Source organism: Nycticebus coucang, chromosome 14, assembly GCF_027406575.1.
Source record: "Nycticebus coucang isolate mNycCou1 chromosome 14, mNycCou1.pri, whole genome shotgun sequence".
Taxonomy (NCBI): domain Eukaryota; kingdom Metazoa; phylum Chordata; class Mammalia; order Primates; family Lorisidae; genus Nycticebus; species Nycticebus coucang.
Window position 1 is genome coordinate 57,151,435 of NC_069793.1, and position 26,080 is coordinate 57,177,514.

The following is a 26,080-nucleotide window of genomic DNA, read 5'->3' on the forward strand; positions in this document are numbered from 1 at the left end:
AATATTGACAGATAGAGGGGCTATTAGCCATTCCTTGGGGTAGGACTGTCCACTCAAATCTTAAATCTGGCCCTCGGAAATTGGTTGAAGGTATGGAAAAGGCAAACCTTTCTATATTGTTTGGATGGAGGGGAATAGAAAAAAAACAATCTTTAATGTCTATGACTGTGAGGTAGTAAGCTGTGGGAATTGTGGGAATCCAGGGGAGACCTCTCTGGGGGGTTCTGAGAGGGATCATCCTGTCATTTATTTTTCTGAGGTCTTGTAGGAGTCTCCAAGAGCCATTGGGCTTCCTGATTATGAATACTGGAGAGTTCCAAGGGCTAGTAGATGGTCTTAAATGCCCCTGGTCTAATTGATGGTTGACTAACAAATGTAGATGTTGGAGTTTATTTGAAGGGAGAGGCCACTGCTCTACCCATTCAGGTGTCCATTGAATTTGGAATACGGGGGGATGAGCAGTGGCCTTTAGAATTGGGGGTGAACCCAGGAGTGTTCTTGATTGATTGGTTTGAGGTATGGGTTATCTGGATAATAGTACTGCCCTCTCTGTTTTTGTTGAAATTGCTTTTCAAGTTTATCTTGGGGGTGATCATCCTGAGAGTTGTTATGGTCAGGGTTGATAAATGCCTCCGCCTCACCTAAAATGTCTTGACCCAGGAGATTGGCGGTTAGGCCCGGGACCACAAGTGGGCGCACCGCCCCATGGCTTCCACTAGGGTCCACCCAGGGGAGCCAGGCACTGGTCTCCCAGGAGGTAGATCTGCCACCCACGCCTAACAGGGGTGGTCCAGGTATTAGTCGCCAAGATTGGTGTACTTCCTCTTTCCTGATAACTGTGCAGTCTGCCCCAGTGTCGATGAGGAATTTGAAGGATTTATCTCCAATTGTAAGGGTTATTTTTGGTCTCACGCCCACAACTAGGGGAATGGTCCAATGAGTTTGTACTGGTCTGCTCCCCTTTTTTAATGGGGATGATTTAATAATAAAAAAAACTATGATTTTTTTAGAAAAGCTATGATTTAATAATAAAAAAACAATAAACAAAACAAAACAAAAAAACATATTACAACTGCCTATTCACATCATCTTACACCTGACAAGGGAGAAGGTAATGGCACTCCAACCAGTCACACTATAAATAAATCTACTCTTCAAAATCACATTGAACACCCTCTATATGTCTCCTAACATATACTTGACTTGGATATTCAGTTAAATATTGTTGGGCCAGTCTTTGTTTTGTCTTTTTGGGGGATAGGGTGAGTTAGGTCCTACTTAGTAAGGTCTGATTTGGGGTTCTGATTGTATGCTATCTGAGGTTTGTTGTCCCAGAAACAGATCCTAAGAAGAGGATTTGTTTTGAAGTGGTTTATTAAGAAAGTGTTTAGAGAAACTGCAAGGGAGTAAGAGAAGCAAAATGGGTAGCAGGAGAGAGAAAATGAGGGTGTCATTTCATGAAAGGTTCTGGTCCTCCAATAGATATTATTTTTATACTAAAATAGTCTAAATATTTATATTTTTTTGCATTTTGGAATTAGCACTCAGAATTTTTAAAACTTAGCGGCAATTACAATATGCAGTATTAAGGAACAGAAGAATAAAATGGGGAAGCAAATTTTAAAGAGAGTCAAAGGGAGGTTTGTGAATGTAGATAAACTTATCCTCGTAAAACAAATAATCATAAGATCATCTGTAATAAAACTCAAGTTATGGACAGTGCCTGTGGCTCAAAGGAGTAGAGCACCAGCCCCATATACCAGAGGTGGTGGGTTCAAACCTGGCCCTGGCCAAAAATTGCAAAAAAAAAAAAAAAACCCTAAAAAACAAAAAACAAAAAAAAAAACTAAAGCTAAATTAAATTAATTAAATGTTAAATGTATATTACATAGATTTTAACGTTTAATAAAATATAAAATCAAAATATAATAATTTTTAAAGGATGGAAGGAGAGAAGGGACTTATATTTTGAATAGCTGGAAACTTGAAAATTATAATTTTTATGTTATTTTTAAATTTTATTTATTTATTTAATGTTTCAGACTATTTGGGGGAACACAGAACAAATAATGAAACAAATAATGTGTTTTGTTTACGTATCTTTGTTTCTGTAAAGATTAAGTCAAAGAGTGCCCTTTGCATTCTACCCAATAGGTGAGAATTTACCCATGCGCTCCTCCTCCCTCCTTAAAGCTCTATTTTCATTGAGATTTACTTCCACATGTGCATGTAAGTGTTGATTGATTAGTTCCAATTTGGTCTTGAGTACATGTTTTTGTTCCTCCATCTTTGTGATGTTTCACTTAGAAAAATGGTTTCCAGTTCTGTCTAGGTTGTTCAAAAACATACAAGATTGCCATTTTTTAATGGCTTAGTAGTACTCTATAGTATGCATATATCCAGTTTTATTAATCCATTAATGTATTGGTGGGGACTTGTTTCTGCGACTATGAATTGTGCTGCTATAAACATTTGGGTTCAGGCATTTTTTAAATAACATTACCTTTTCTCTTTTAGGTATATACCCAGCAGTAGGATTTCTGTAGCAAATGGTAGGCTGACTTTAAGTTCTTTGAGGTATCTCTGTACACTTTTCTATAGTAGTTGCACTAATTTGCAATCCCATCAACAGTGTTAACGAGTTCCTTTTTCTCCACATCCATGCCACCATCTGTTGTTTTGGGACTTTTTATTTTATTTTATGCATTTATTTATTTATTTTTTTTATTGAATTATAGCTGTGTACATTGATATAATCATGGGGCATCATTCAGTAGCTTTACAGACCATTTACCAAGTTTCACATATACCCTTGTAAGATGCACCACTGGTGTAATCCCACCAATCCCCTTCCTTCTACCCACCTCCCCCCACCCTCCCCTCCCTTTCCCCCTTCCCCCTTTTCTTAGGATGTAACTGGGTTATAGCTTTCATGTGAAAACCCTAAATTAGTTTCATAGTAGGGCTGACTACATTGGGTGCGTTTTCTTCCATTCTTGAGATACTTTACTAAGAAGAATATGTTCCAGCTCCATCCATGTAAACATGAAAGAGGTAAAGTCTCCATCTTTCTTTAAGGCTGCATAATATTCCATGGTGTATATATACCAAAATTTATTAATCCATTCGTGGATCGATGGGCACTTGGGCTTTTTCCATGACTTAGCAATTATGAATTGGGCTGCAATAACATTCTGGTACAAATATCTTTGTTATGATGTGATTTTTGGTCTTTTGGGTATATGCCCAGTAGAGGGATTACAGGATTGAATGGCAGATCTATTTTTAGATCTCTAAGAGTTCTCCATATCTCTTTCCAAAAGGAATGTATTAATTTGCATTCCCACCAGCAGTGCAAAAGTGTTCCTTTTTCTCCACACCTGCACCAACATCTCTGGTCTTGGGATTTTGTGATATAGGCCAGTCTCACTGGAGTTAGATGGTATCTCAAAGTAGTTTTGATTTGCATTTCTCTGATGATTAAAGATGATGAGCATTTTTTCATATGTCTGAAGGCCTCGCGCCTGTCTTCTTCAGAGAATTTTCTCTTCAAATCCCTTGCCCAGCCTGCGATGGGATCCCTTGTTCTTTTCTTGCTAATGTGTTTGAGTTCTCTCTGGATTCTGGTTATTAAACCTTTGTCAGAGACATAACCTGCAAATATCTTCTACCATTCTGAGGGCTGTTTGCTTGCTTTACTTACTGTGTTCTTGGCTGTGCAGAAGCTTTTTAGTTTGATCAAGTCCCAGTAGTGTATTTTTGAAGCTGCTTCAATTGCCTGGGGAGTCCTCATAAAATACTCGCCCAGACCGATTTCTTCAAGGGTTTTCACTGCACTCTCCTGTAGTATTTTTATAGTTTCATGTCTGAAGTTTAAATCTTTGATCCAGTGAGAGTCTATCTTAGTTAATGGTGAAAAGTGTGGGTGCAGTTTCAGTCTTCTACAGGTTGCCAGCCAGTTCGCCCAGCACCGTTCATTAAATAGGAAATCATTTCCCCACTGAATGTTTTTAATTGGCTTGTCAAAGATTAAATAACGGTAAGTAGCTGGATTCATCTCTTGGTTCTCTATTCTGTTCCAGACATCTACTTCTCTCTTTTTGTGCCAATACCATGCTGTTTTGATCACTATCGATTTGTAGTATAGTCTGAGGTCTGGTAGCGTAATTCCTCCTGCTTTGTTTTTATTTATGAGTAATGTCTTGGCTATTTTAGGTTTTTTCTGAGTCCATATAAAACGAAGTATTGTTTTTTCAAGATCTTTAAAGTATGATAGTGGAGCTTTAATAGGGATTGCATTGAAAATATATATTGCATCATATGGACATTTTAACAATGTTGATTCTTCCCAGCCATGAGCATGGTATGTTTTTCCATTTGTTAATATTTTCAACCATTTCTTTTTTTTATATTAAATCATAGCTGTGTATATTGATATGATCAAGGGGCATCATTCACTAACTTCACAGACCGTTTACCAAGTTTCACATATACCCTTGTAAGATGCACAACTGGTGTAATCCCACCAATCCCCTTCTCTCTCCCCACCTCCCCCCCCTTTCCGCCTTCCCCCTATTCTTAGGTTGTAACTGGGTTATAGCTTTCATGTGAAAACCCTAAATTAGTTTCATAGTAGGGCTGAATACATTGGGTACTTTCTCTTCCATTCTTGAGATACTTTACTAAGAAGAATATGTTCCAGCTCCATCCATGTAAACATGAAAGAGGTAAAGTCTCCATCTTTCTTTAAGGCTGCATAATATTCCATGGTGTACATATACCACAATTTATTAATCCATTCGTGGATCGATGGGCACCTGGGCTTCTTCCATGACTTAGCAATTATGAATTGGGCTGCAATAAACATTCTATTACAAATATCTTTGTTATGATGTGATTTTTGGTCTTCTGGGTATATGCCCAGTAGAGGGATTACAGGATTGAATGGCAGATCTATTTTTAGATCTCTAAGTGTTCTCCATATCTCTTTCCAAAAGGAATGTATTAATTTGCATTCCCACTAGCAGTGCAATGATGTTCCCTTTTCTCCACATCCGCGCCAACATCTGTGGTCTTGGGATTTTGTGATATAGGCTAGTCTCACTGGAGTTAGATGCTATCTCAAAGTAGTTTTGATTTGCATTTCTCTGATGATTAAAGATGATGAGCATTTTTTCATATGTCTGAAGGCCGCACGCCTGTCTTCTTCAGAGAATTTTCTCTTCAAATCCCTTGCCCAGCCTTTGATGGGATCCCTTGTTCTATTCTTGTTAATGCATTTGAGTTCTCTGTGGATTCTGGTTATTAAACCTTTGTCGGAGACATAACCTGCAAATATCTTCTCCCATTCTAAGGGCTGTCTGCTTGCTTTACTTACTGTGTTCTTGGCTGTGCAGAAGCTTTTTAGTTTGATCAAGTCCCAGTAGTGTATTTATGAAGCTGCTTCAATTGCCCGGGGGGTCCTCCTCATAAAATACTCACCCAGACCGATTTCTTCAAGGGTTTTCCCTGCACTCTCCTGTAGTATTTTTATTGTTTCATGTCTGAAGTTTAAATCTTTCATCCAGTGAGAGTCTATCTTAGTTAATGGTGAAAGGTATGGGTCCACTTTCAGTCTTTTACAGGTTGCCAGCCAGTTCAGCTGGATTCATCTCTTGATTCTCTATTCTGTTCCAGACATCTACCTCTCTGTTTTTGTGCCAATACCATGCTGTTTTGATCACTGTTGATTTGTGGTATAGTCTGAGGTCTGGTAGTGTAATTCCTCCTGCTTTGTTTTTATTTCTGAGTAATGTCTTGGCTATTCGAGGTTTTTTCTGATTCCATATAAAAAGAAGTATTGTTTTTTTCCAGATCTTTAAAGTATGACAGTGGAACTTTAATAGGGATTGCATTGAAATTATATATTGCTTTGGGTAGTATTGGCATTTTAACTATGTTGATTCTTCCCAGCCATGAGCATGGTATGTTTTTCCATTTGTTAATATTTTCAGCTATTTCTTTTCTTAGAGTTTCATAGTTCTCTTTATGGAGATCTTTCACATCCTTTGTTAGATAAATTACCAAATATTTCATTTTCTTTGGTACTACTGTGAATTTGATAGAGTCCTTAACTGTTTTTTCAACTTGAGTGTTGTTGGTATATATAAAGACTACCGATTTATGAATGTTGATTTTGTAACCTGAGATGCTGCTGTATTCCTTGATCACTTCTAAGAGTTTTGTAGTAGAGTCCCTAGTGTTTTCCAGATATACTATCACATCATCCGTGAAGAGTGAAAGTTTGATCTCTTCTGATCCTATGTGGATACCCTTGATCACCTTTTCTTCCCTAATTGCAGTGGCTAAAACTTCCATTACAATGTTAAAAAGCAATGCAGACAATGGGCAGCCTTGTCTGGTTCCTGATCTGAGTGGAAATGATTCCAATTTAACTCCATTCAATATGATATTGGCTGTGGGTTTGCTGTAGATGGTCTCTATCAGTTTAAGAAATGTCCCTTCTATACCGATTTTCTTAAGTGTTCTGATCATGAAGGGATGCTGGATATTATCAAAAGCTTTTTCTGCATCGATTGAGAGAATCATATTGTCTTTGTTTTTTAATTTGTTTATGTGCTGGATTACTTTTATAGATTTACGTGTATTGAACCAGCCTTGAGACCCTGGGATAAAACCAACTTGGTCATGATGTATAATTTGTTTGATGTGTTGCTAGATTCTGTTTGTTAGGATCTTGTTGAATATTTTTGCATCTATATTCATTAGTGATATCATTCTATAATTTTCTTTTCTTGCTGCATCTTTCCCTGGTTTGGGGATCAGGGTGATGTTTGCTTCATAGAAATTGTTGGTTAGTCTTCCTTCTTTTTCTACCTTTTGGAACAGGTTAAGTAATATAGGTACTAATTCCTCTTTGAAGGTTTGATAGAATTCAGACGTGAGACCATATAGTCCTGGGCTTTTCTTTTTATGGAGGTTTTGTATGGTTGATTCTATTTCAGAACTTGATATGGGCCTGTTTAACATTTCCGCTTGATTCTGGCTAAGTCTTGGAAGGTGACGTGCTTCCAAGTATTAGTCAATTTCCTTCAGATTTTCATATTTCTGAGAATAAAGTTTCTTGTAATACTCATTAAGAATTTTTTGGATTTCTGAGGAGTCTGTTGTTATATCGTCTTTGTTGTTTCTGATTGATATTAGAAATTTTACTCTTTTTTCCTTGATTAGGTTGGCCAAAAGTTTATCTATTTTATTGACCTTTTCAAAAAACCAGCATTTTGATTTATTGATCTCTTGTATTATTCTTTTGTTTTCAATTTCATTTAATTCTGCTCTAATTTTGGTTATTTCTTTTCTACTACTGGGTTTGGGGTTGGAATGTTCTTCCTTTTCTTGTTGTTTGAGATGTCCCATTAAGTTGTTAACTTCCTCTCTTTCTGTTCTCTTGAGGAAGGCTTGCAGTGCTATAAATTTCCCTCTTAGAACTGCCTTTGCGGTGTCCCATATGTTCTGATAGTTCGTGTCTTCATTGTTGTTTTGTTCCAAAAAATTGGGGATTTTTTTCTTAATCTCATCTCTGACCCAGCTATCATTCAGCAAAAGGTTATCTAACTTCTATGTTTTTGTATGAGTATGCAGATTCCTGTTGTTACTCAGCTCAAGTTTTATTCCATGGTGGTCCGAGAAGATGCATGGAATAATTTCTATTCCTTTAAATTTACTGAGGTTAGACTTGTGACCTAAGATGTGATCGATTTTGGAGTAAGTGTCATAGGCTGATGAGAAGTATGTGTATTCAGAGTTGTTGGAATGAAATGTTCTGTAGATGTCTGCTAAATCCAAATGTTGGATGGTTAGGTTTAAATCTAAGATTTCTTTGCTCAGCTTCTTGTTGGAGGATCGATCCAACACTGCCAAAGGAGTGTTGAAATCTCTGACGATTATGGAGCTGGAGGAAATCAAGTTGCTCATGTTTGTTAGAGTTTCTCTGATAAATTGAGGTGCATTCTTGTTGGGAGCATAGATATTAATAATTGAGATCTCATCATAGTGAGTACTACCCTTAACAAATATGAAGTTACCGTTCTTGTCCTTCCTTACTTTTGTTGGTTTAAAGCCTATTGTATCTGCAAATAAAATTGCAACACCTGCTTTTTTCTGATTACCATTTGCCTGAAATATGGACGACCATCCTTTCACCCTGAGTCTGTATTTGTCTTTTAGCTTAAGATGTGACTCTTGTACGCAACAGATATCTGGCCTAAGTTTTTGTATCCAGTCAGCTAACCTATGCCTCTTTAGAGGACAGTTTAAGCCGTTCACATTAATGGAGAATATTGATAAGTCTGGTGAAGTTTTGGGTATCGAGTTTTTCAAAAGTCCAGGGGCCATTTTTAATCCTTTCGCCAGTGTGGAAATTGGAGTTTGATCCTAAGTTTCTGAGTGAGTTTACTTTTGTGGTATAGGATTTGGTTTGTCATTATGGAGGATAGGTCCGAGAATATCCTGAAGAGCTTGTTTGGTTATGGGAAATTTCTTCAACATATGAATCTCATTAAAGTATTTAATTTCTCCATCATAAATGAAACTCATTTTAGCTGGATACAAGATCCGGGGTTGAAAGTTATTTTGCTTTAGGAGATTAAAAGTCTGTGACCACCCTCTTCTGGCTTGAAAAGTTTCAGCAGAGAGATCTGCAGTCATTCTAATATTCTTGCCTTTGAAGGTAATGGTTTTCTTTCTCCTGGCAGCTTTGAGGATTTTTTCCTTCATATTAACTTTAGTGAAGTTAATTATGATATGCCTTGGGGACGTCTTATTGGGGTTTAGTCGTGCTGGGGTTCTGAATCTGTTCACTATCTGAATTTCAGAATCTCTAGGCATGTCTGGAAAATTCTCTTTCATAATTTCATGCAGAAGGGCCTCTGTGCCCAGCGAGGCCACTTCATCTGTTTCTGGAACTCCTATGATTCGGATATTCGCCTTCTTCGAATTATCCCAGAGCTCTCTGAGTGAGTGATCCGTTTTTTCCTCTCCATTTCTCTTCCTCTTTGAGAGTTTGGGAGCGTTCAAAGGCTTTATCTTTGTCAGAAATCCTTTCTTCTGCTTGCTCCTATCTGTTACTGAGGGATTCTAGTGTATTTTTCATATCTTTGCGGGCTGCAAATTCTTGCTTCAGTGTGTCTAAGTCTTTTCTGGTTTTGTGTTTAAATTCGTTAAATTCTTGAGACAGCTTTTCAATTTCTCCTCGAATTCCTAATTCCACTTTGTTAATCTTGTCTGCAATCCAAATTCTGAATTCAATTTCTGACATCTCAGCCAGTTGTTTATGAATAGGATCTTCAATTACATCTGCCATATCTTTCCTTGTTGGGAGTGGTTGATCTATTCTGGTTATTCATGTTACCAGAGTTTTTCCACTGATTCCGCTCTATGGTTGTTTTACTCCCTTTGATTTTTTCCCCTGGGGGTTTGTTGAGGGCCTTTACAATTTTGCGGCCTGAGAAACTGGGGCCCTGTCTGGTGTTGTGGGGCTAAGTGGCTTTTTCTTGTTTTGAGCTCATTTCTGTTCCACCCTAGTGAAACAGATACTGTGGATTGGAGTCTTAGCTGTGGAGAAACATCAGCAATTAAGTCACCCCGTCCCCCACTGGCAAACAATTGGAAAAGAAAAATCAAACCTTCCTAGCACCATGCACCCAGGTCACCACCTGATTTGTCCTCAGGCGATTGGTTCAGTTCAAAAAGTCCAAATCAATTGTCTCAGTCTGCACCTGTCTTGGCTGAGAGAGTTTAAGATGTCTCTGTGAACTGGATGAAAGGGGTCTGGTGACTACTCTGGTGTGGCTTGCTCTAGTGCTGCGTTGAGTCAGGAGGAGCCACCCAGCCCATAGATCAGTCTGGGAAGGTTGCTGCCTCCTTCCACACCTTGCACTGCTGTCACACACAGTCACTGATAGCCCTGCAGTTGGCTGACACAGTTGCCTGTAGTGAATCGGTACTCGAGGACTTTACACCTGCCTGAATCACAAGGAAGTCTACCAGGCCACTGTGCTCTGCCTCTCTCTAGGAGGAGGAGGTGAGGCCTGACAACCTTGGGTGCTTGATGAAGGTTGAGGGGTTTTTAGTCATGTCCAGTCTTGCCCCTGATTAATGTTACTGACAGAACAGAACAGAACAACTCTGCCGTGTCCCTGCAGAGGAGAAGCTGAATTGAGTTCCAAATCAGCTTGTCTTTGCTCTTGTATTGTGTATAGGCCGACGATCCCCTGAGTGCCAGGTGCATCTTAGGTTTAGTAAAGCGGACCTCTGTGTCAGCCCTGCCCTTGGAGTTTCCCTGGTTTGCAAGTGGAGTTGCCTCAGGCAAATCCTATACTTAGAGTCTCTGGTTGCCCAGGGATACAGGGGGTGTGGCTTCAGAATATTCAGTAGTTAGCCGTATTGCTAGCAAAAGAGGGCTGCTGTTTTATGGCTCAGGCAGCCGCTGCTCCAGTGTAGCTCCCTTCCGGCCAACCGTCCTCTCTCCGCTCCTGTACCCCAGAGTCTGCACTGACCAGCTGCAGCCCATCACTGTCTACACCCCTCGAGCAATTGTCCAAGGGTCAGGAACTCTGGGTGACAGGCCTCCAGACCTTGGAGCGAGAGCAGAGGGGAGTGCGGGCAGCACTGGGAGCCTGGGGTTGCAGGTAGAGAACACACACAGCTTTACACAGTTTTATGCCTGGCCATATTGTCGCCAAAAGATGGCTGTTGCACTGTGCCTCAGGGAACCACCACTCTGGTGTGGTCCCCTCTCCGCCAACCATCCTCTCCTCACTCCTGTGCCCCAGAGCTGGCACCAACCAGCTGCAGTCCAGGCACCATCCACACACTTTGAGAAATCACCCAAGACTCTGAACTCCTGGGGGACTGGCCTCCAGACCTCAGTGTGAGTGAAGGGGTGCACAGGGAGCTCAGAATTCCAGGTACAGACTATATACAGTTTATACAGTTTTATGTCTGGCAGGAGGACGCCATGGCACCCTAGTAGGGGAGGTAGGTCCAGTTTTTAGAGGGTCTCTCCCGTGGAGTGTAGTGGGAGGACCTTTGAACTCTGCCCGATTTTTTGTGGGGCACTCTGAGCCATTCTCATGGGGGAGGGGATTCCCATCCTCTTGGTGATTGATTTTGTACCTTTTGTTTGTATCCTTGTTGTCGCAGCTCACTTCAGCAGGGTTGACGTGCATTCTGCAATCTTCTCTCTTAGTGCAGCTCAAATCCACCAGGTTACTTGCTGAATTTTTGTCCTTTAACTCTCCTACTGGATGGGAGCCTCTGTGGAAAGCTGGCTTCAGTCAGGCATCTTGTCTCCTCCCCTTTTGGGACTTTTTATTATGAGCCATTCTCTTTGGAGTTGTAATATCTCATTCTGGTCTTGATTTGCATTACCCTACGAGGTATTGACCACTAAAATGGACATTTTTTTCATGAGTTTTTTGGCCATTAGTATATCTTAATTTGAAAAGTTTCTGTTTGTGTCCTTTACTCACTTTTTAATGGTGTCATTTGGTTGTTTCTTACTGATTTGTTTGAGTTCTTTGTAGATTCTGGTTATCAGTTCCTTATTAGATGTATGGCATGTGAATATTTTCTCTTATTCTGTGGGTTGAATATTTGCTGTTTTGATTATGTGTTTGGCTATGCAGAAGTGTTTTTAATTTCATGAGGTCCCATTTGTTTATATGTGTGTGGCTGATACTGCTTTTGAAATGTTTGTCATGAATTCATTATCTAGGCCAATATCAATGAGTATAAGAGTTTTTCCAACATTTTCTTCTTTCTTACAGTGTCATGCATTAGTTTAAGTCTTTTATTATTGTGAGTTAATTTTTATGAGTGGTGAGAGGTATGGATCCTGTATCAGCATTTTAGATGTGGCTATCCAGTTTTCCCAGAACTATTTACTGAACAGGGATTCTTTTCCCCAGTAAGAAACTGAATTGTTAAGTAACAGTAGGCACTGAGAGGACAAGGACTTGAGGTAGGATATTATGTTTTGTTATAGAGATATGAAAAAGTCTTAAAAAATATATAAGTAACCATTAATTGAAGAAATTAAAAACATGTTTGGGCTATGAGAATTATATTTATTAACTATACTGCTAGAATAGAGTTGAGTGGCATATTTGTAAAAAACTACATGTGGTATTTATGTAAGATAACCTTTAAACTTGACACCATGACATCCTATTGCCTGTTAGCTATGATAAAATTATTAATTTTGAATTAAAACCTACTATGTTAATATTTAAGTTATTGCAGACATGATTTTATTTTAGCATAGTAAATTCAAAAAAAATGATACAGTTCCATTCAAGCAAGGAAATACTACTGGGTTTCTTCTTGCATCAATTGCATTCAACTTAAAGAAAAAGGAAAAATATCAGACACACATAAAAATTCTAAATTTTTCTTTAGGAAAGCATTTATTTTTATTTTTTAAGTGACAGGGTAGAGTTTATTGACAGGGAGAAACACTGATAAACATGATGAGCCAAAGAGGGTGAAAAGAAGAGGGACAACTCAAGTTCTGGCAGCAGAGTGGGAGAATACAAGTAGGAAGCTCATGAAGTCTAGGGTCTTAAAATACAGCTTCTCCTATCCTATGGGAAGGGATTTTGGTTTTTATTATGGGACAGTATGTCTATGTTTTATTTACTTATATTTATTTATTTATTTAGAGACAGGGTCTCACTGTGTTATTCTTGGTAGAGTGCCATGGCATCATAGCTCACAGCAACCTCAAACTCTTAGGCTCGAGCAATCCTCTTGCCTCTGCCTCCTGAGCAGCTGGAAATACAGGTGCCCATTACAACTACCTGGATAGTTTTAGAGACAGGATCTCAGTCTTCCTCAGGCTGGTCTTGAACTCCTGAGCTCAGGCAATCTGCCTACCTCTGCCTCTCAGAGTGCTAGGATTATAGGCATGAGCCACCACACCTTGCCCAGCATTTTATTCTTAATAGTGAAGGATCTCAATAATGAAGTAATTTAAAGGGTCAAAGTGGTTATTTATGGGAAGTAAAGCTTTAGAATTGTAAAGGATGGGGTTCTAAACCATTGTTTTCTTTTATGAACTATTTGAATGAAGAGCATGTAATTATTTAATTGCTTTAAAATGAATACAGCTAAATTCTTTTAATTAAACAACTCACTCTGGCTATTCTATGAAAGTGCAATAATGCATACAAGAAAATCAATTAGAACAGTTTTGCACTGGAGACCTGGAGACAAGTAATAGAAATTTCAAAGGTATGATTAACTGAACATAAGAGGAAATTAGGATCTTGAATGCTGGCCATGTCCTCAAGACCAAACTGTAGGCCCAACTAGTTTTAGGCAATTAGATAAGGTATTGAGGGTGAGGGGAAAAAACCATTTATCAGGAACTAGTTGGGAACAAGTGGTCATCATTGAGGCACTCAAATCTTGGTGATCTTAGTAGTGTAGAATATATATTCCAATGTTCAGTCTGACCTGAATTTAAAACCTAGATTCAATTTTCTCAATTGAGTACAATTGGACAAGTAGATTAAAACTTGGTCTTCCTATTCTCGGTAAAATTAGAAGAATAGGAATATTGGATCACCAAATCATTGTGAGGATTAAATGAGTTTATGCAGTAAAGTGATAAGCACAATTCTCGGTTGACAAAGAAGCAGCTCTGGTTAGTATCATTGTGGTAAATCACTTCCATTGAGGGGGCATCAGGAGTGTGAGGTAGGACTGTCTAACATTAGGGTTAGCAGGAACCCTAGATTGAGTCTTTGGGTTCAAGTTCACTATTTCTTCTATCATCCTTCTAGTCATGCAAGTCACTCACCAGTGGTCATCCCTTGGAGACACATGATATGAGAAACTAAGTGTTGTTTGGAAGGTATCAAATAGTTTTTTTTTTTTTTTTTGTAGAGACAGAGTCTTACTTTATGGCCCTCTGTAGAGTGCCATGGCATCACACAGCTCACAGCAACCTCCAGCTCCTGGGCCTAAGCGATTCTCTTGCCTTAGCCTCCCGAGTAGCTGGGACTACAGGCGCCCACCACAATGCCCAACTATTTTTTTCTTTGCAGTTCAGCCTGGGCCGGGTTTGAACCCGCCACCCTCAGTATATGGGGCTGGCGCCTTACCGACTGAGCCACAGGCGCCACCTGGTATCAAATAGTTTTACTTCCCAGTTCTCTACATATTCAACTTTAGTAATATTTATTCATAATTTTTACCATGAAAAATATATCCATTATTAAAATAATTTTGCTTCCTAAACCTCAATTTTATGTGGGATTTCCATTTCATATTTCCAAAGGTACCTAATGGAGTCTGTTACATTTATCAGTACCAAATACTTAGAACATAAGGAAGTGTTGAATGAATGGAGGTATGGTAACTACTTTATATTTGCCATTTGGTATTGTTTAACCTGAAATACCACAGTAAACTTAGAATCAATATTTAGCCATGAGATAATTATTATACCCCCAATAATTAACAAATGCAAGTACACCAACACCTAGGTAAAATGAAAAAAGAAAAGATCACTTGAGAATTGACAGACCCTTAAAGATACATCTGTTTGTATGAATTGCACTGCTTGCTCAATATTCACCTGAGAATCTAATAATGATCCCTGGTGCTTCTGAATTCACATTTGAATCTCAGGGCTCTTTACAGGTTTATCCCCAAGGCAATGATTAGTATGTGACTTCTATATAATAAAAGGACTTTTAATTTGTAACTGTAAGAAGAATGAATTCTTATTTCAAAAGGTTAGATTTTGACTTTTGTGAGTGAATCTGATGTATTGATTTTCATTTACCATTTGAGAACATTTTATGCTCTAAAGTTGTATGTGTACTCACAAGTCATAGTTGAGAAATGGGGCAGATGTAATCTTTCTGTCAGCTAGCAAGTAACTTCAGCTAAATTACATTGATTTCTATAGCCAATTTAGTGTGAATAAGCAGGCATAATTCAGTCTACCAAGATTTCTGAGTTATCCACCCATAAGAATAGAAACTCACATGATCATTTAAGGCTATCCAAACGTGGCACTCAGCTGTGCTGCTAATAACTTCACAAACTGTGAGATGCTTTGCAAGCTTATCGTCATTAAATATTTTGTGGAAAGGCCTCCTTTGTTTTTTGGTCTGAATAACATCACTGACTACTGGACACTTTGGATGAAGTTAAAGATACAAAGGCTGAAAACTTGGAGAAGAGAGTCAAGCTGGCCCCTAGCTGGGTGAACTCGGGTGAACCTAAAATATAAACATTTTCGGGTGAAATTATATTCAACTGTATACTTTTTCCAAAATAATAGTTTCATTCTGTAATACTTCAATAAGAATATATTGTTACATTAGGAAATTCTTTGTCTGCTTTGAATAAATGTACAATAATTATTCTCTGAATATTCATCATATAACATTTTGTGTAGTTATTAGATTGATACATCAGACTATTTGATATAACAACATTTTGATTAGAAATATTAAAATAGCTTAATAAATATTCATTAGTTGACTTTACTCATAAACCTAGCTTGAAATTCCTTTCTATTTTTCCTTTGTCCTGTCAAGAAAATTTTACTCGTGTTGTTTAACTGATAGACATGGTAAATTATATAACTAACTAGGAACCTCTTTTGTACGTTATTGTCAGAAAACTGAAAGGCTAATCTGTTGTCTACTTATTTTCAAATTTACTAGAATTTATGGCAAATATATATACAGCACAGGTTCTGCAGGAATTCACGAGATCCAGAGCCTAGGGTTCATATACTGATTCCACCACCTGCTACATAACCTTCGGTAAGTTACTTTACATTTTCAAATTCAGGTTCCTCAACTATAAAATGAAATTAAAAATACTGAATATTATTTTTTTCTGAATATTATTTTAAGGAAATAAAAGACACATATATATATATTTATTTTCTTGGTGTTATTTATGTATTTATTTATTTATTTTTTATTTTATTTTTTTTTATTAAACCATAGCTGTGTACATTAGTATGATCGTGGGGCACCATACACTTGGTTCATAGATCATTTGACACATTTTCATCACATAAGTTAACATAGGTTTTGTAGCATTTTCTTAGTTATTTTGCTAAGACCTTTACATTCCACATTTACTAGGATTCACATATACCCTTGTAAGACGCACCACAAATGTAATCCCATTAATCCTCCTCCTTCCCCCTCCCTCCCCCTTCCTCCCCCTCCCTCCCCTCCGTTTCCCCTTTCTCCCTATTCTTAGGTTGTAACTGGGTTATAGCTTTCATGTGAAGGTCCTACATTAGTTTCATAATAAGGGTGAGTACATTGGGTACTTTTTCTTCCATTCTTGAGACACTTTACTAAGAAGAATATGTTCCAGCTCCATCCATGTAAACATGAAAGAGGTAAAGTCTCCATCTTTCTTTAAGGCTGCATAATATTCCATGGTGTACATATACCACAATTTATTAATCCATTCATGGATTGATGGGCACTTGGGCTTTCTTAAAGCTGTGTCATTAAAAAAAAAAACAGCTGTGCCATTAACTTACTAACAATTCAATAAATATTAGTTAACACTCAATTCTCCATTAAATAATCCTACATTTTCATATTTTAGTCTTTCTGCTGTACTTATGATTCCTTTTTCTTATATTTATGCCTTATATTTTATTATTTATGTATTTGTTTCCTTTTTTTAAGTTTTATGGATAATATTTAAAAGGTGTTCCATATTTTCCATGGATGCATAAACTATAAAGCCAATTCTTGGCCTCTTTACAAGTTCTTGGGTTTGCTGATACTTTGATAATATTTGTTTACTTTTATTTCAGAATATAAGAGGGTGCAATGTTTTGTTTACGTATTTTGTCTTTGTACAGATTGAGCCAAAATTATACACATGTGTCCTACACTCAGTGTGCATTGTGCACAATAGATGTGAAGTTTGTCCTCTCCTCCAGTCTTCTCTCACTCTGCAGCCATGGCCCTGGGGTTGAGTGCCCTGGCATCATCATAGCTCACAGCAACCTCAAACTCTTGGGTTCAAGAGATTCTCGTGCCTGAAACTCCCTAGTAGCTGGGACTACAGGCACTCACCACAATTTCTGTTTACTTATAGAGAGGAGGGGTCTCACTCTTGCTCTAGCTGGTTTTGAACTCCTGAAATCAAACAACCCACCCACCTTGGCCTCCCAGAGTGGTAGGATTACAGGCATGGAACACTACACCTGGCCTCTATTTATGCCTATTTTGTTAAATGTTCTTATCCTAAAAGAGTGCTGAATTTTGTTGAATTCTTTTCTACATCTGTTGAGAGGACAATAGGTCCTTATTTTTGCATCTATTTATACGATGGATTATATTTTTTTGCATATGTTTAACCGTCCTTGCATCTCTAGAACAAACCACATTTGATCATGATGAACCCTTTTTTTTTTTTAATGTGCAGCTGGATTCCATTTGGTAAGATTTTACTGAGAATTTTTGCGTCTGTATTCATAAGAGATATTGGTCTGTAGTTTCCTTTTTATTTAAAATTAATATGAGAGAACAAACATTTAGGCTACATTATTTTCAATTCTAAGATAATGTTCAAGTTGTAATTGAGCCCTTCACCCAGGGGGCATGTTGAAACCTCTCACATTGTGTACATTAGGTGTGATCTCACCAATTTCCTTCTCTCCTCCTGCCAATCACCCTCTCTCCTGCCTCTCCTCTCTTCCTCCTCTTTCCTCTCCCTTGCCAGACTATATTTGTGTTTTATCTTTCATGTGGGTGTGTAGTTGTTCTATATTGATTTTGTATTAGTACTAAATACATTGAATATATATTTTCTCATTCTTAAGATACTTTTCTAAGAAGATTGTGTTTCAACTCTAAAATATAAAAGATGTAATTTCAAATTACATCTTTTCTCATAGCTGAATAGTACTTGATAATATATATATATATCATAGTTTGTTAATCCATTCACGGGTTGATGGGTGTTTGGGTTACATCCATGACTTGGCAACAATTTAGTTTCAATAAACATTTTGGTAAAAATGTCTTGTGGTGGAATGATTTTTGTTCTTCTGGGTAGATGCCTAGTAATGAGATTGCAGGATCAAATGGAAGGTTGACTTTTAGTTCCTTAAGAATTCTCCATAGTTCTTTCCCTAAAGGCTGTATTAGTTTGCAATCCCACCAACAGTGTGAAAGTGTTCCCTTTTCCCTACTTCCAGGCCAGCTTCTGCAGATTTTATGATGTAGGCTAATCTCACTGGAGTTAGGTGTTATCTCAGAGTGGTTTCAATTTGTATTTCTCTCATGATTAGAGATGATGAACATTGTTTCATGTGATTCTTGGCCATTTGTCTGTCTGTCATCTTCAGAGAAGTTTCTGTTCAAGTATCTTGCACACTTAGAAATGAGGTTGTTTGTTCTTTTCTCATTGATAATTTGAGTTCTCTGTAGAGTCTAGTTATCAGCCTTTTGTCAGATTCATCAGTGCAAAAATCTTCTCCCGTTTTGAAGGCTGTCTGTTTGCATTAGCTGTGAAGAAGCCTTTTTTGCTTGATGAAGTCCCATTTATTTATTTTTGGTGCTGCTGTAATTTCCAGGGGGGGTCTTCTTCATAAAATCTTTCCCAAGTTTAATTTTGTCAAGTGTTTTCCTTACACTCTCTTCTAGAATGTTTGTTTTTTTGTGTCTTAAATTTAAATGTTATCTAGTGAGAGTCAATTTTTGTCAAAGGTGAAAGGCAAGTGTCAAGTTTGAGTCTTCTACATGTGGCTAACCAGTTCTGCCAGCACCATTTATTGAATAAGAATTCCTTCCCACAGTGCATGCTTTGGTTTAGTTTATCAAAGATCAAGTAGTGATATGTGACTGTGTTCATTCATTTCTATATTCTTTTCCATATATCTATAACTCTATTTTTGTGCCAGTTCCATACTGTTTTGATCACTATAGACTTATATTATAACCTTAAGTCTAGTAATCTGATGCCTCCAGATGTTGTTATTTCTAAAAATATGAAATGCTTCACAAATTTCTCTGTATCTCTGATTTTAGTATATGTGCTACTGAAGGAAGCTAGTTTTCTTGTTTAGTTGTGTTATTTCCTGGATTTGGTATCAAGGTAATATTGGCTTCACAGAAAGAGGAATGATGTCTTCCTTCTCAATGTTAAGGAATAGTTTCAATTATTCATGAAATTATTATAAGGTATAATTTTAATTAAGAGCACTATGTGTATAAGCTCTTCTTGGTAGGCTCGGTAAAAATTGTTGCAGGTCTGAAACAATTTGATCATGGACTTTTTTTGTTGGAAGTTTTTTTTTTTTATAAAGACAGAGTCTCACTTTATATCCCTCAGTAAAATGCAATGATGTCACACAGGTCACAGCAACCTCCAACTCCTGGGCTTAGGCAATTCTCTTCCTTAGCCTCCTGAGTAGCTGGGACTACAGGTGTATGCCATAATGCCTGGCTATTTTTTTGTTGCAGTTTGGTTGGGGCCGGGTTTGAACCTGGCACCCTCGGTATATGGTGCTGGCACTCTATCCACTGAGCCACAGGCACCACCCAGTTGGAACTTTTTTTTTTTTTTTTAATTGTTTCAGGTTCATTGAGGGTACAGAGAATTAGTTACACTATTTGCATTTGTTTGGTAAAGTCCCTCTTATAGTTGTGTCCCACCCCCAAAAGGTGTGTCATAACCCCCTATCCTTCTCCCTTCTCCCTCATTCCTCCACCCTTCACCTTGAATTGATTTGAGTTTGTGTTAGATCATCCACTGGATTCCTAGTAGAGTTGAATATACTGGATTCTTCTTTCACCATTCTTAATTTTTTTGTAGAGACAGAGTCTCACTTTATGGCCCTTGGTAGAGTGCCGTGGCCTCACACAGCTCACAGCAACCTCCAACTCCTGGGCTTAAGCGATTCTCTTGCCTCAGCCTCCTGAGTAGCTGGGACTACAGGTGCCCGCCACAACACCCAGCTATTTTTTGGTTGCAGTTTGGCCGGGGCCGGGTTTGAACCCGCCACCCTCGGTATATGGGGCCGGCACCCTACCGACTGAGCCACAGGCACTACTAAGAAGAATTTATTCCAACTCTGTCCAGGTTAATACAAAAGATGTATTACATTTCAATTTCAGTGCTTTATATTGGTCTGTTAAGGAGTTCTGTATCTTCCAGACTGAGCCTAGGGAGGTTGTGTGTTTGCAAATATTAGTCAATTTGCTCCACCTTTTCAAGTTTGTGAACATGGAGATTTTTATGGTATTCCAAGATGACATTTTGTATATCCATGATATCAGTTGTAATTTTCCCTTTTTCATTTTTAATTGAGCCTATTAGAGTCCTTTCTCTTCTGTTTCTCATAAATATATCTGGAGGCTTGTTTCTTTATCTTTTCAAAGTACCAATTTTTTGCTTCATTAATCTTTTGCATCATTTTCTGTTTTCTTGATTTCATTTAGTTCTGCACTGATCTCAGTTATTTGTTTTTCTTTTCTGCTGGGTTTGGGTTTGGCCTGCTCTCCTTGTTCTAGTTCCTTGAGATGATTCATTAGATTATTGATTTGTGATCTTTCTGTCTTTTAGATGTGGGCATTTAAGGGTATGAATTTTCTTCTCAGGACTGCTTTTGCTATATTCCTCAGTTTTTGACAATTTGGGTCCCAATTGTCATTTAGTTCAAAGAATCTTTTTCTTTCCATTTTAATCTCCTCATTGACCCACCATTATTCAACAAAAGATTGTTTAGTTTCCATTAGTTCATGTCGGCATGAGTGTTTCTGTTGAAATTGATTTCTAGTTTTATTCCCCTGTGTTCAGAGAGGGTATATGACACAATTTCTATTTTTTAAAGTATTTTGAGACATGTCTTGTGGCCTAGGATGTGATCACTGTTAGAGAATGTTCCATGTGCTGATAAGAAGAACATATATTTAGTAGTTTTGGCATAGGATGTTCCATAAATGTCTTTTAGAACCATTTGTTCTAGAGTTTTGTTTAAGTCCATGTTTCTTTGCTTATTTTCTATTTGGAGGATCACTGCTGTCCTGTCAGTGGAGTGTTTTCCATTTGCAGGGAATATTGTTTTCCATCCTTTCACTGTGAATTAAAAGGAACGAGTCCTTGTGGGTTAGCTGTGTTTCCTAGAGACAGTAGATACTTGGCTTGTATTTTTTTTTATGCATTGAACCAGCCTATGTCTCTTCAGTGGAGAGTTCAAACCATGCACCAACACTACACTCTCCCCTCTGATCTGCCTATGCAGGCTCCCTCCCCTCCCTATTAGGTTAATAGCAGACCATGGTGGGAGAAGCAGACCACTCCTGATTCACCAACAGGGTGTCCAGGCATGTTTGATGTCCTGTCAGTTCTGGGTGAGCCTGGCTCTAATAGAGCTATTCGGCATGCTGCACCAAGGTAAGCCAGGGACCAGGAGTCATAGTATGAGGACATCTGGGTCTGTTATAGGCCCCAGAGATGAAAAGCCTGAGTCCCACACTATGTGGGAACCTCGGAGTTGTGGCTCTCTGTTCTCTTTTGGCAGCCACAAGTTGGGAAAAAAGGGACAGAAAAAAATTCTGTATGAAGAATGTTAGCAGTTGGAGCTGAAGAACACCTGCCTGAATGTCCAGGCACTGGAGGCACAGAAATCACCCAGAACCTTCTGGAACCCTGTGAACCTTGTAGTTTGGGCAGGAGTTGGGAAATACCTGCATGGAAACAAGCAGGGCAACCCTGAGAATTTGAAGCCTCCTGTGGATAACAAAGGTAAGGTAAGTGATCTGTGGGGTGGAGAGTTATGAGGGGGACTGTGCCCTGCCAACAGGCAGTTCCCAGCATACTGATGGCAGAAGCTCTGTGAGCAGATAGTCTTGCTAGTGACTTGGGAACCCTCCTGCTGTCAGAGATGTGGGAAGGAAGAAGCACACTACTCCGTCTATCCTTCTTTCTGGGCTAAAGTCTCTATGAGTTGTCTTCTGTTGATATCTTACTCCCTCTTTTTCTGTTCTGTGACTTCTTCCTGTATAATCTCTTATAAGTACCTGCACTTTTCCCTCAGAGTTACACACATTCTATGATTGTTTGTTTTTTCTTTTTTGTCTAAAACTTTCCTTCTTTGTGAGAGAAACTGACAGCTGATACCTCATCAGCCATCTTAAATTTCTTTCTATATGTCTTACATTTTAAAATCTTTATCTTCAAAGTCACTCAAAGTACATTTTATACAAAGAATAAAAAAGGATATGCATTATTTGAAGCAAGTTTTTTGGTGTTTCTGGTAAAAACAAGTTTTAAAATATAGAACGACTCATTACACAAAAATACACAAACAACGAGACACTAAATAAAACAATTTTTAGGTCAAACTTTCCTTGAATGTCATATTTGTTCATATTAATCTTCATGTATTAATGAAAATGCAACCATCAAATTCATAACTGCTTCAATGTACTATTTTCATCACAGGGTTCATTCTGGCAGCAGCTATACCGTCTCATGGAGTCCCTGGTGGGTGGGAACCACACTGTTGTCACCGGCTTCATTTTATTGGGCTTAACAGATGATCCCATCCTCCGAGTCATCCTCTTCGTGATCATCTTGTGCATCTACCTGGTGACCATATCTGGCAACCTCAGCACAATCATTCTAATCAGAATCTCCTCTCAGCTCCATCACCCTATGTATTTTTTTTTGGGCCAGTTGGCTTCTGCTGACATAGGCTTTTCATCCTCTGTCACTCCCAACATGCTTGTAAACTTCCTGGTGGAGAGAAATACAATCTCTTACCTTGGATGTGCCATCCAGCTTGGCTCAGGTGCTTTCTTTGGGACAGCTGAATGCTTTCTCCTGGCTGCCATGGCATATGATCGCTTCGTGGCAATCTGCAACCCTCTGCTTTATTCAACCAAAATGTCCACACAAGTCTGTGTGCAGTTACTCCTACTGGCTTATATAGGTGGTTTTCTCAATGCTTCCACTTTTATATTTTCCTTCTTTTCTTTATTCTTCTGTGGACCAAATAGAGTCAATCATTTTTTCTGTGATTTTGCTCCTTTAATTGAACTCTCCTGTTTTCATACCAGTATCTCCACAGCTGTTCCCTCATTTTCTTCTGGCTCTATCATCATGGTTACTGTGTTTGTCATAGCCGTCTCCTACATCTGCATCCTCATCACCATCCTGAAGATGCGCTCCAGGGAGGGGCGCCACAAGGCCTTCTCCACCTGCACCTCCCACCTCACTGTGGTCACTCTGTTCTATGGGACTATCACATTCATCTATGTGATGCCCAAGTCCAGCTACTCAACTGACCAGAACAAGGTGGTGTCTGTGTTCTACACGGTGGTGATCCCAATGTTAAACCCCCTTATCTACACTCTTAGGAATAAGGAGATTAAGGGAGCTCTGAAGAATGAACTTGGTAGAAGAATATTTTCTAGGGATTCCTGCAATCTTTGCAGGATTTCATAGAGTAATATTACATGGAACTCTGTGTATTTTCTTCAGACTATTTAGTGCTTATGTAGCTACATATTCAATACTTGATTTCCCTACAATTTTGTAAGCTTTGTATTGAAGCTCCATTTTCTTCTTCCTCTATGTGTTTAATTTTTACAACAATTCCTGGAATCTAGTAAGGATAGTTGCATATTTGAAGGAAAGGAAAAAGAATTAATGATAATGGATGGCTGAATAAAGATTTTGCTCTTGCTTGAAACACTGTCTCTGCTTATTTTGAATATTTCCCACTGAAATTTTCAATGCTTCCACCTGATTCAAGTGATTAAATATGACAGGCTTTTACACAAACCCACACTCACATCTACACCATTGCCTTAACACTGTTACAACCCAAACTAGCAACTAGAATCCAAGCTTATTTAATTCAAAGGTTTTTTTTTGTCTGTTTTTTGAGGCAGATTCTTACTCTGTTGCCCTGGGTAGAGTGAATTGGTATCATAGCTCACAGAAACTTCAAACTCTTAGGCTTAAGCAATCTTCTTGCCTCAGCCTCCCAAGTAGCTGGGACTATAGGAACTCAGCACAATGCCTGGCTAGTTTTTCTATTTTTAGTAGAGATGTGTTTTTACTCTTGTTCAGGCTCCTCTCAAATTCCTGAGCTCAAGTGATTCACCTGCCTTGGTCTCCCTGAGTGCTAGGATTTATAGGTGTGAGCCACTGTGCCCCTGATCTTTAACTAAAAGTTCTATAATCCTTCTCTATTTACAAATTTCTCCCTTTTGTATTTGCATAGTCAGAGAGTTAGAAGATGTAGAAGTCAAATAGTAATAGGAGCAGTAGCTATAGTAACAGTATTAGCAATAGCTGCGAACAGTGAAATGTTTCACTCCATTCTGGGGACTGTTTTCAGTGATTTACAAGCATAGTGTTAATTAATTAGTTAGTTAATTAATCCTGAGAATGACTCCTTAAAATTTTCCTTCAATCCTTATGTTGTAGAGGATGTAATAGAGGCACATATGGGTTAAGCAAAAGCTCATGATTATGAATATTCCCTGTGGAGAGGAGAATGAGGGTCTCATTGAGAACACTTTGCCCCTAGAGGAGTTTTGTTTCTGGACTCATTTCTTTCTACCTAACCCTTTGTGTTTAAAGTAAGTATAGACTATCATTATGTTTTACCATTCATATAAATGCGTAGGTAATTATATATTGATTTCATAGTAGTCTTGAGTACATTGGATACTTTTTTTTCCATTCTTGAGCTACTTTACTAAGAAGAATATGTTCCAGCTCCATCCAGGGGAGGCGGGAGGAGGAAGGGTATTGGGGGGACCTCACCTAATATGCATGATTGCAATGGTACATTTCAAAACTATTAAGAAAAGAATATAATTGTGATGGATGTGTTAATCAGTTCAATGTAAACATTTCATATTGTATATCAGATCAGTACACTGAACCCCATAAATGCATCAACATACACAGTTATGATTTAATAAAAACAACAAAAAAATTAAAAAATAATAAAGTAACTATAGAGACCTCCCCATATGGATATGGCAGGTTAATTTGTACATGTACTACAACTGGAACAAAATAAGTAAAAGTCCATCTAAATATTTCTAAATTTTGTTTTTTGTTTATTTTTAATTTAATTTAATTTTTTAATTTTTTATCAGTACAAAATACCGAGAACATAGGGAACTGTTGAGTGAATGGAGCTATGGTAACTATTTTATATTTGCCGTTAGTGTTCTATAACCTGAAATACCACACTAAACAGAATAAAGTTAGCCATGAGATAATTCATTATATAATACTCCCAATAATTACAAAATAAAACTGCACTGACATCTAGATAAAGTTAGCCATGAGATAATTAATTATATTATACTCCCAATAATTACAAAATAAAACTGCACTGACACCTAGATAAAATGAGAAAATAAAGATCACTTGAGAGCGAGATTAAAATGGCAGCCGAGTAACAGCTTCCCTGCAACTGGGAACAGCGAGTCTGGGAAGACAAGACTCCAGGCATCTCTGGCCGGTGGGATCTGTCTATAATCATCCCTTTGAGGATACAGGGAGCCAGCAAGGGACTTCTGGACCCCAAGAGGAGGACAAAAATGGTGAAAAACTGGCAAGTGGTTGCGTGTGTTCGATCGACCTAATCACGCTGGCAACCGTAAGTACAAGCAGCAATGAGACTGCAAACCGGAAAGGCCTTACCTGTGAACTGTTTTGGTGTTCTTGGACTTGGCACTCAGTTGAACTGCCTTGGGGAGAGCTTGAGCAGAAGTGTTGAGAACTTTGGGCATTGTCTGCGACCCCAGACTGAGCCACTGAGCTGGGCGCAAGAAGCCATTGTGACAGAACTGCCCCGGCAAGCTCTGCCCTCAGGGTCTCAGAGGAAGGATTGGGAGGGTCAAAGTAAACTACTGACTGAGTAGCCTAAAGGTGGGCACTGAGCTGCCTTACAGCCTTAATCCTTAGGGGCAGAGTGAGATGGTTTTGGCACATTGGAGCCTTGGGCTGTAGCCCTGGGTGGAGTGCTGTGACATCA

General features: G+C 38.4%; 1 protein-coding gene across 1 annotated transcript; it reads left to right on the forward strand.

The window, feature by feature from the left end:
* Positions 1 to 22,541: 22,541 nt before the first annotated feature.
* Positions 22,542 to 23,520, forward strand: LOC128564405 (olfactory receptor 502-like). Its single transcript, XM_053559889.1, has one exon. It carries the CDS (start codon positions 22,546 to 22,548, stop codon positions 23,518 to 23,520), a length of 975 nt encoding a protein of 324 aa, XP_053415864.1. The 5' UTR covers positions 22,542 to 22,545.
* Positions 23,521 to 26,080: the final 2,560 nt, after the last annotated feature.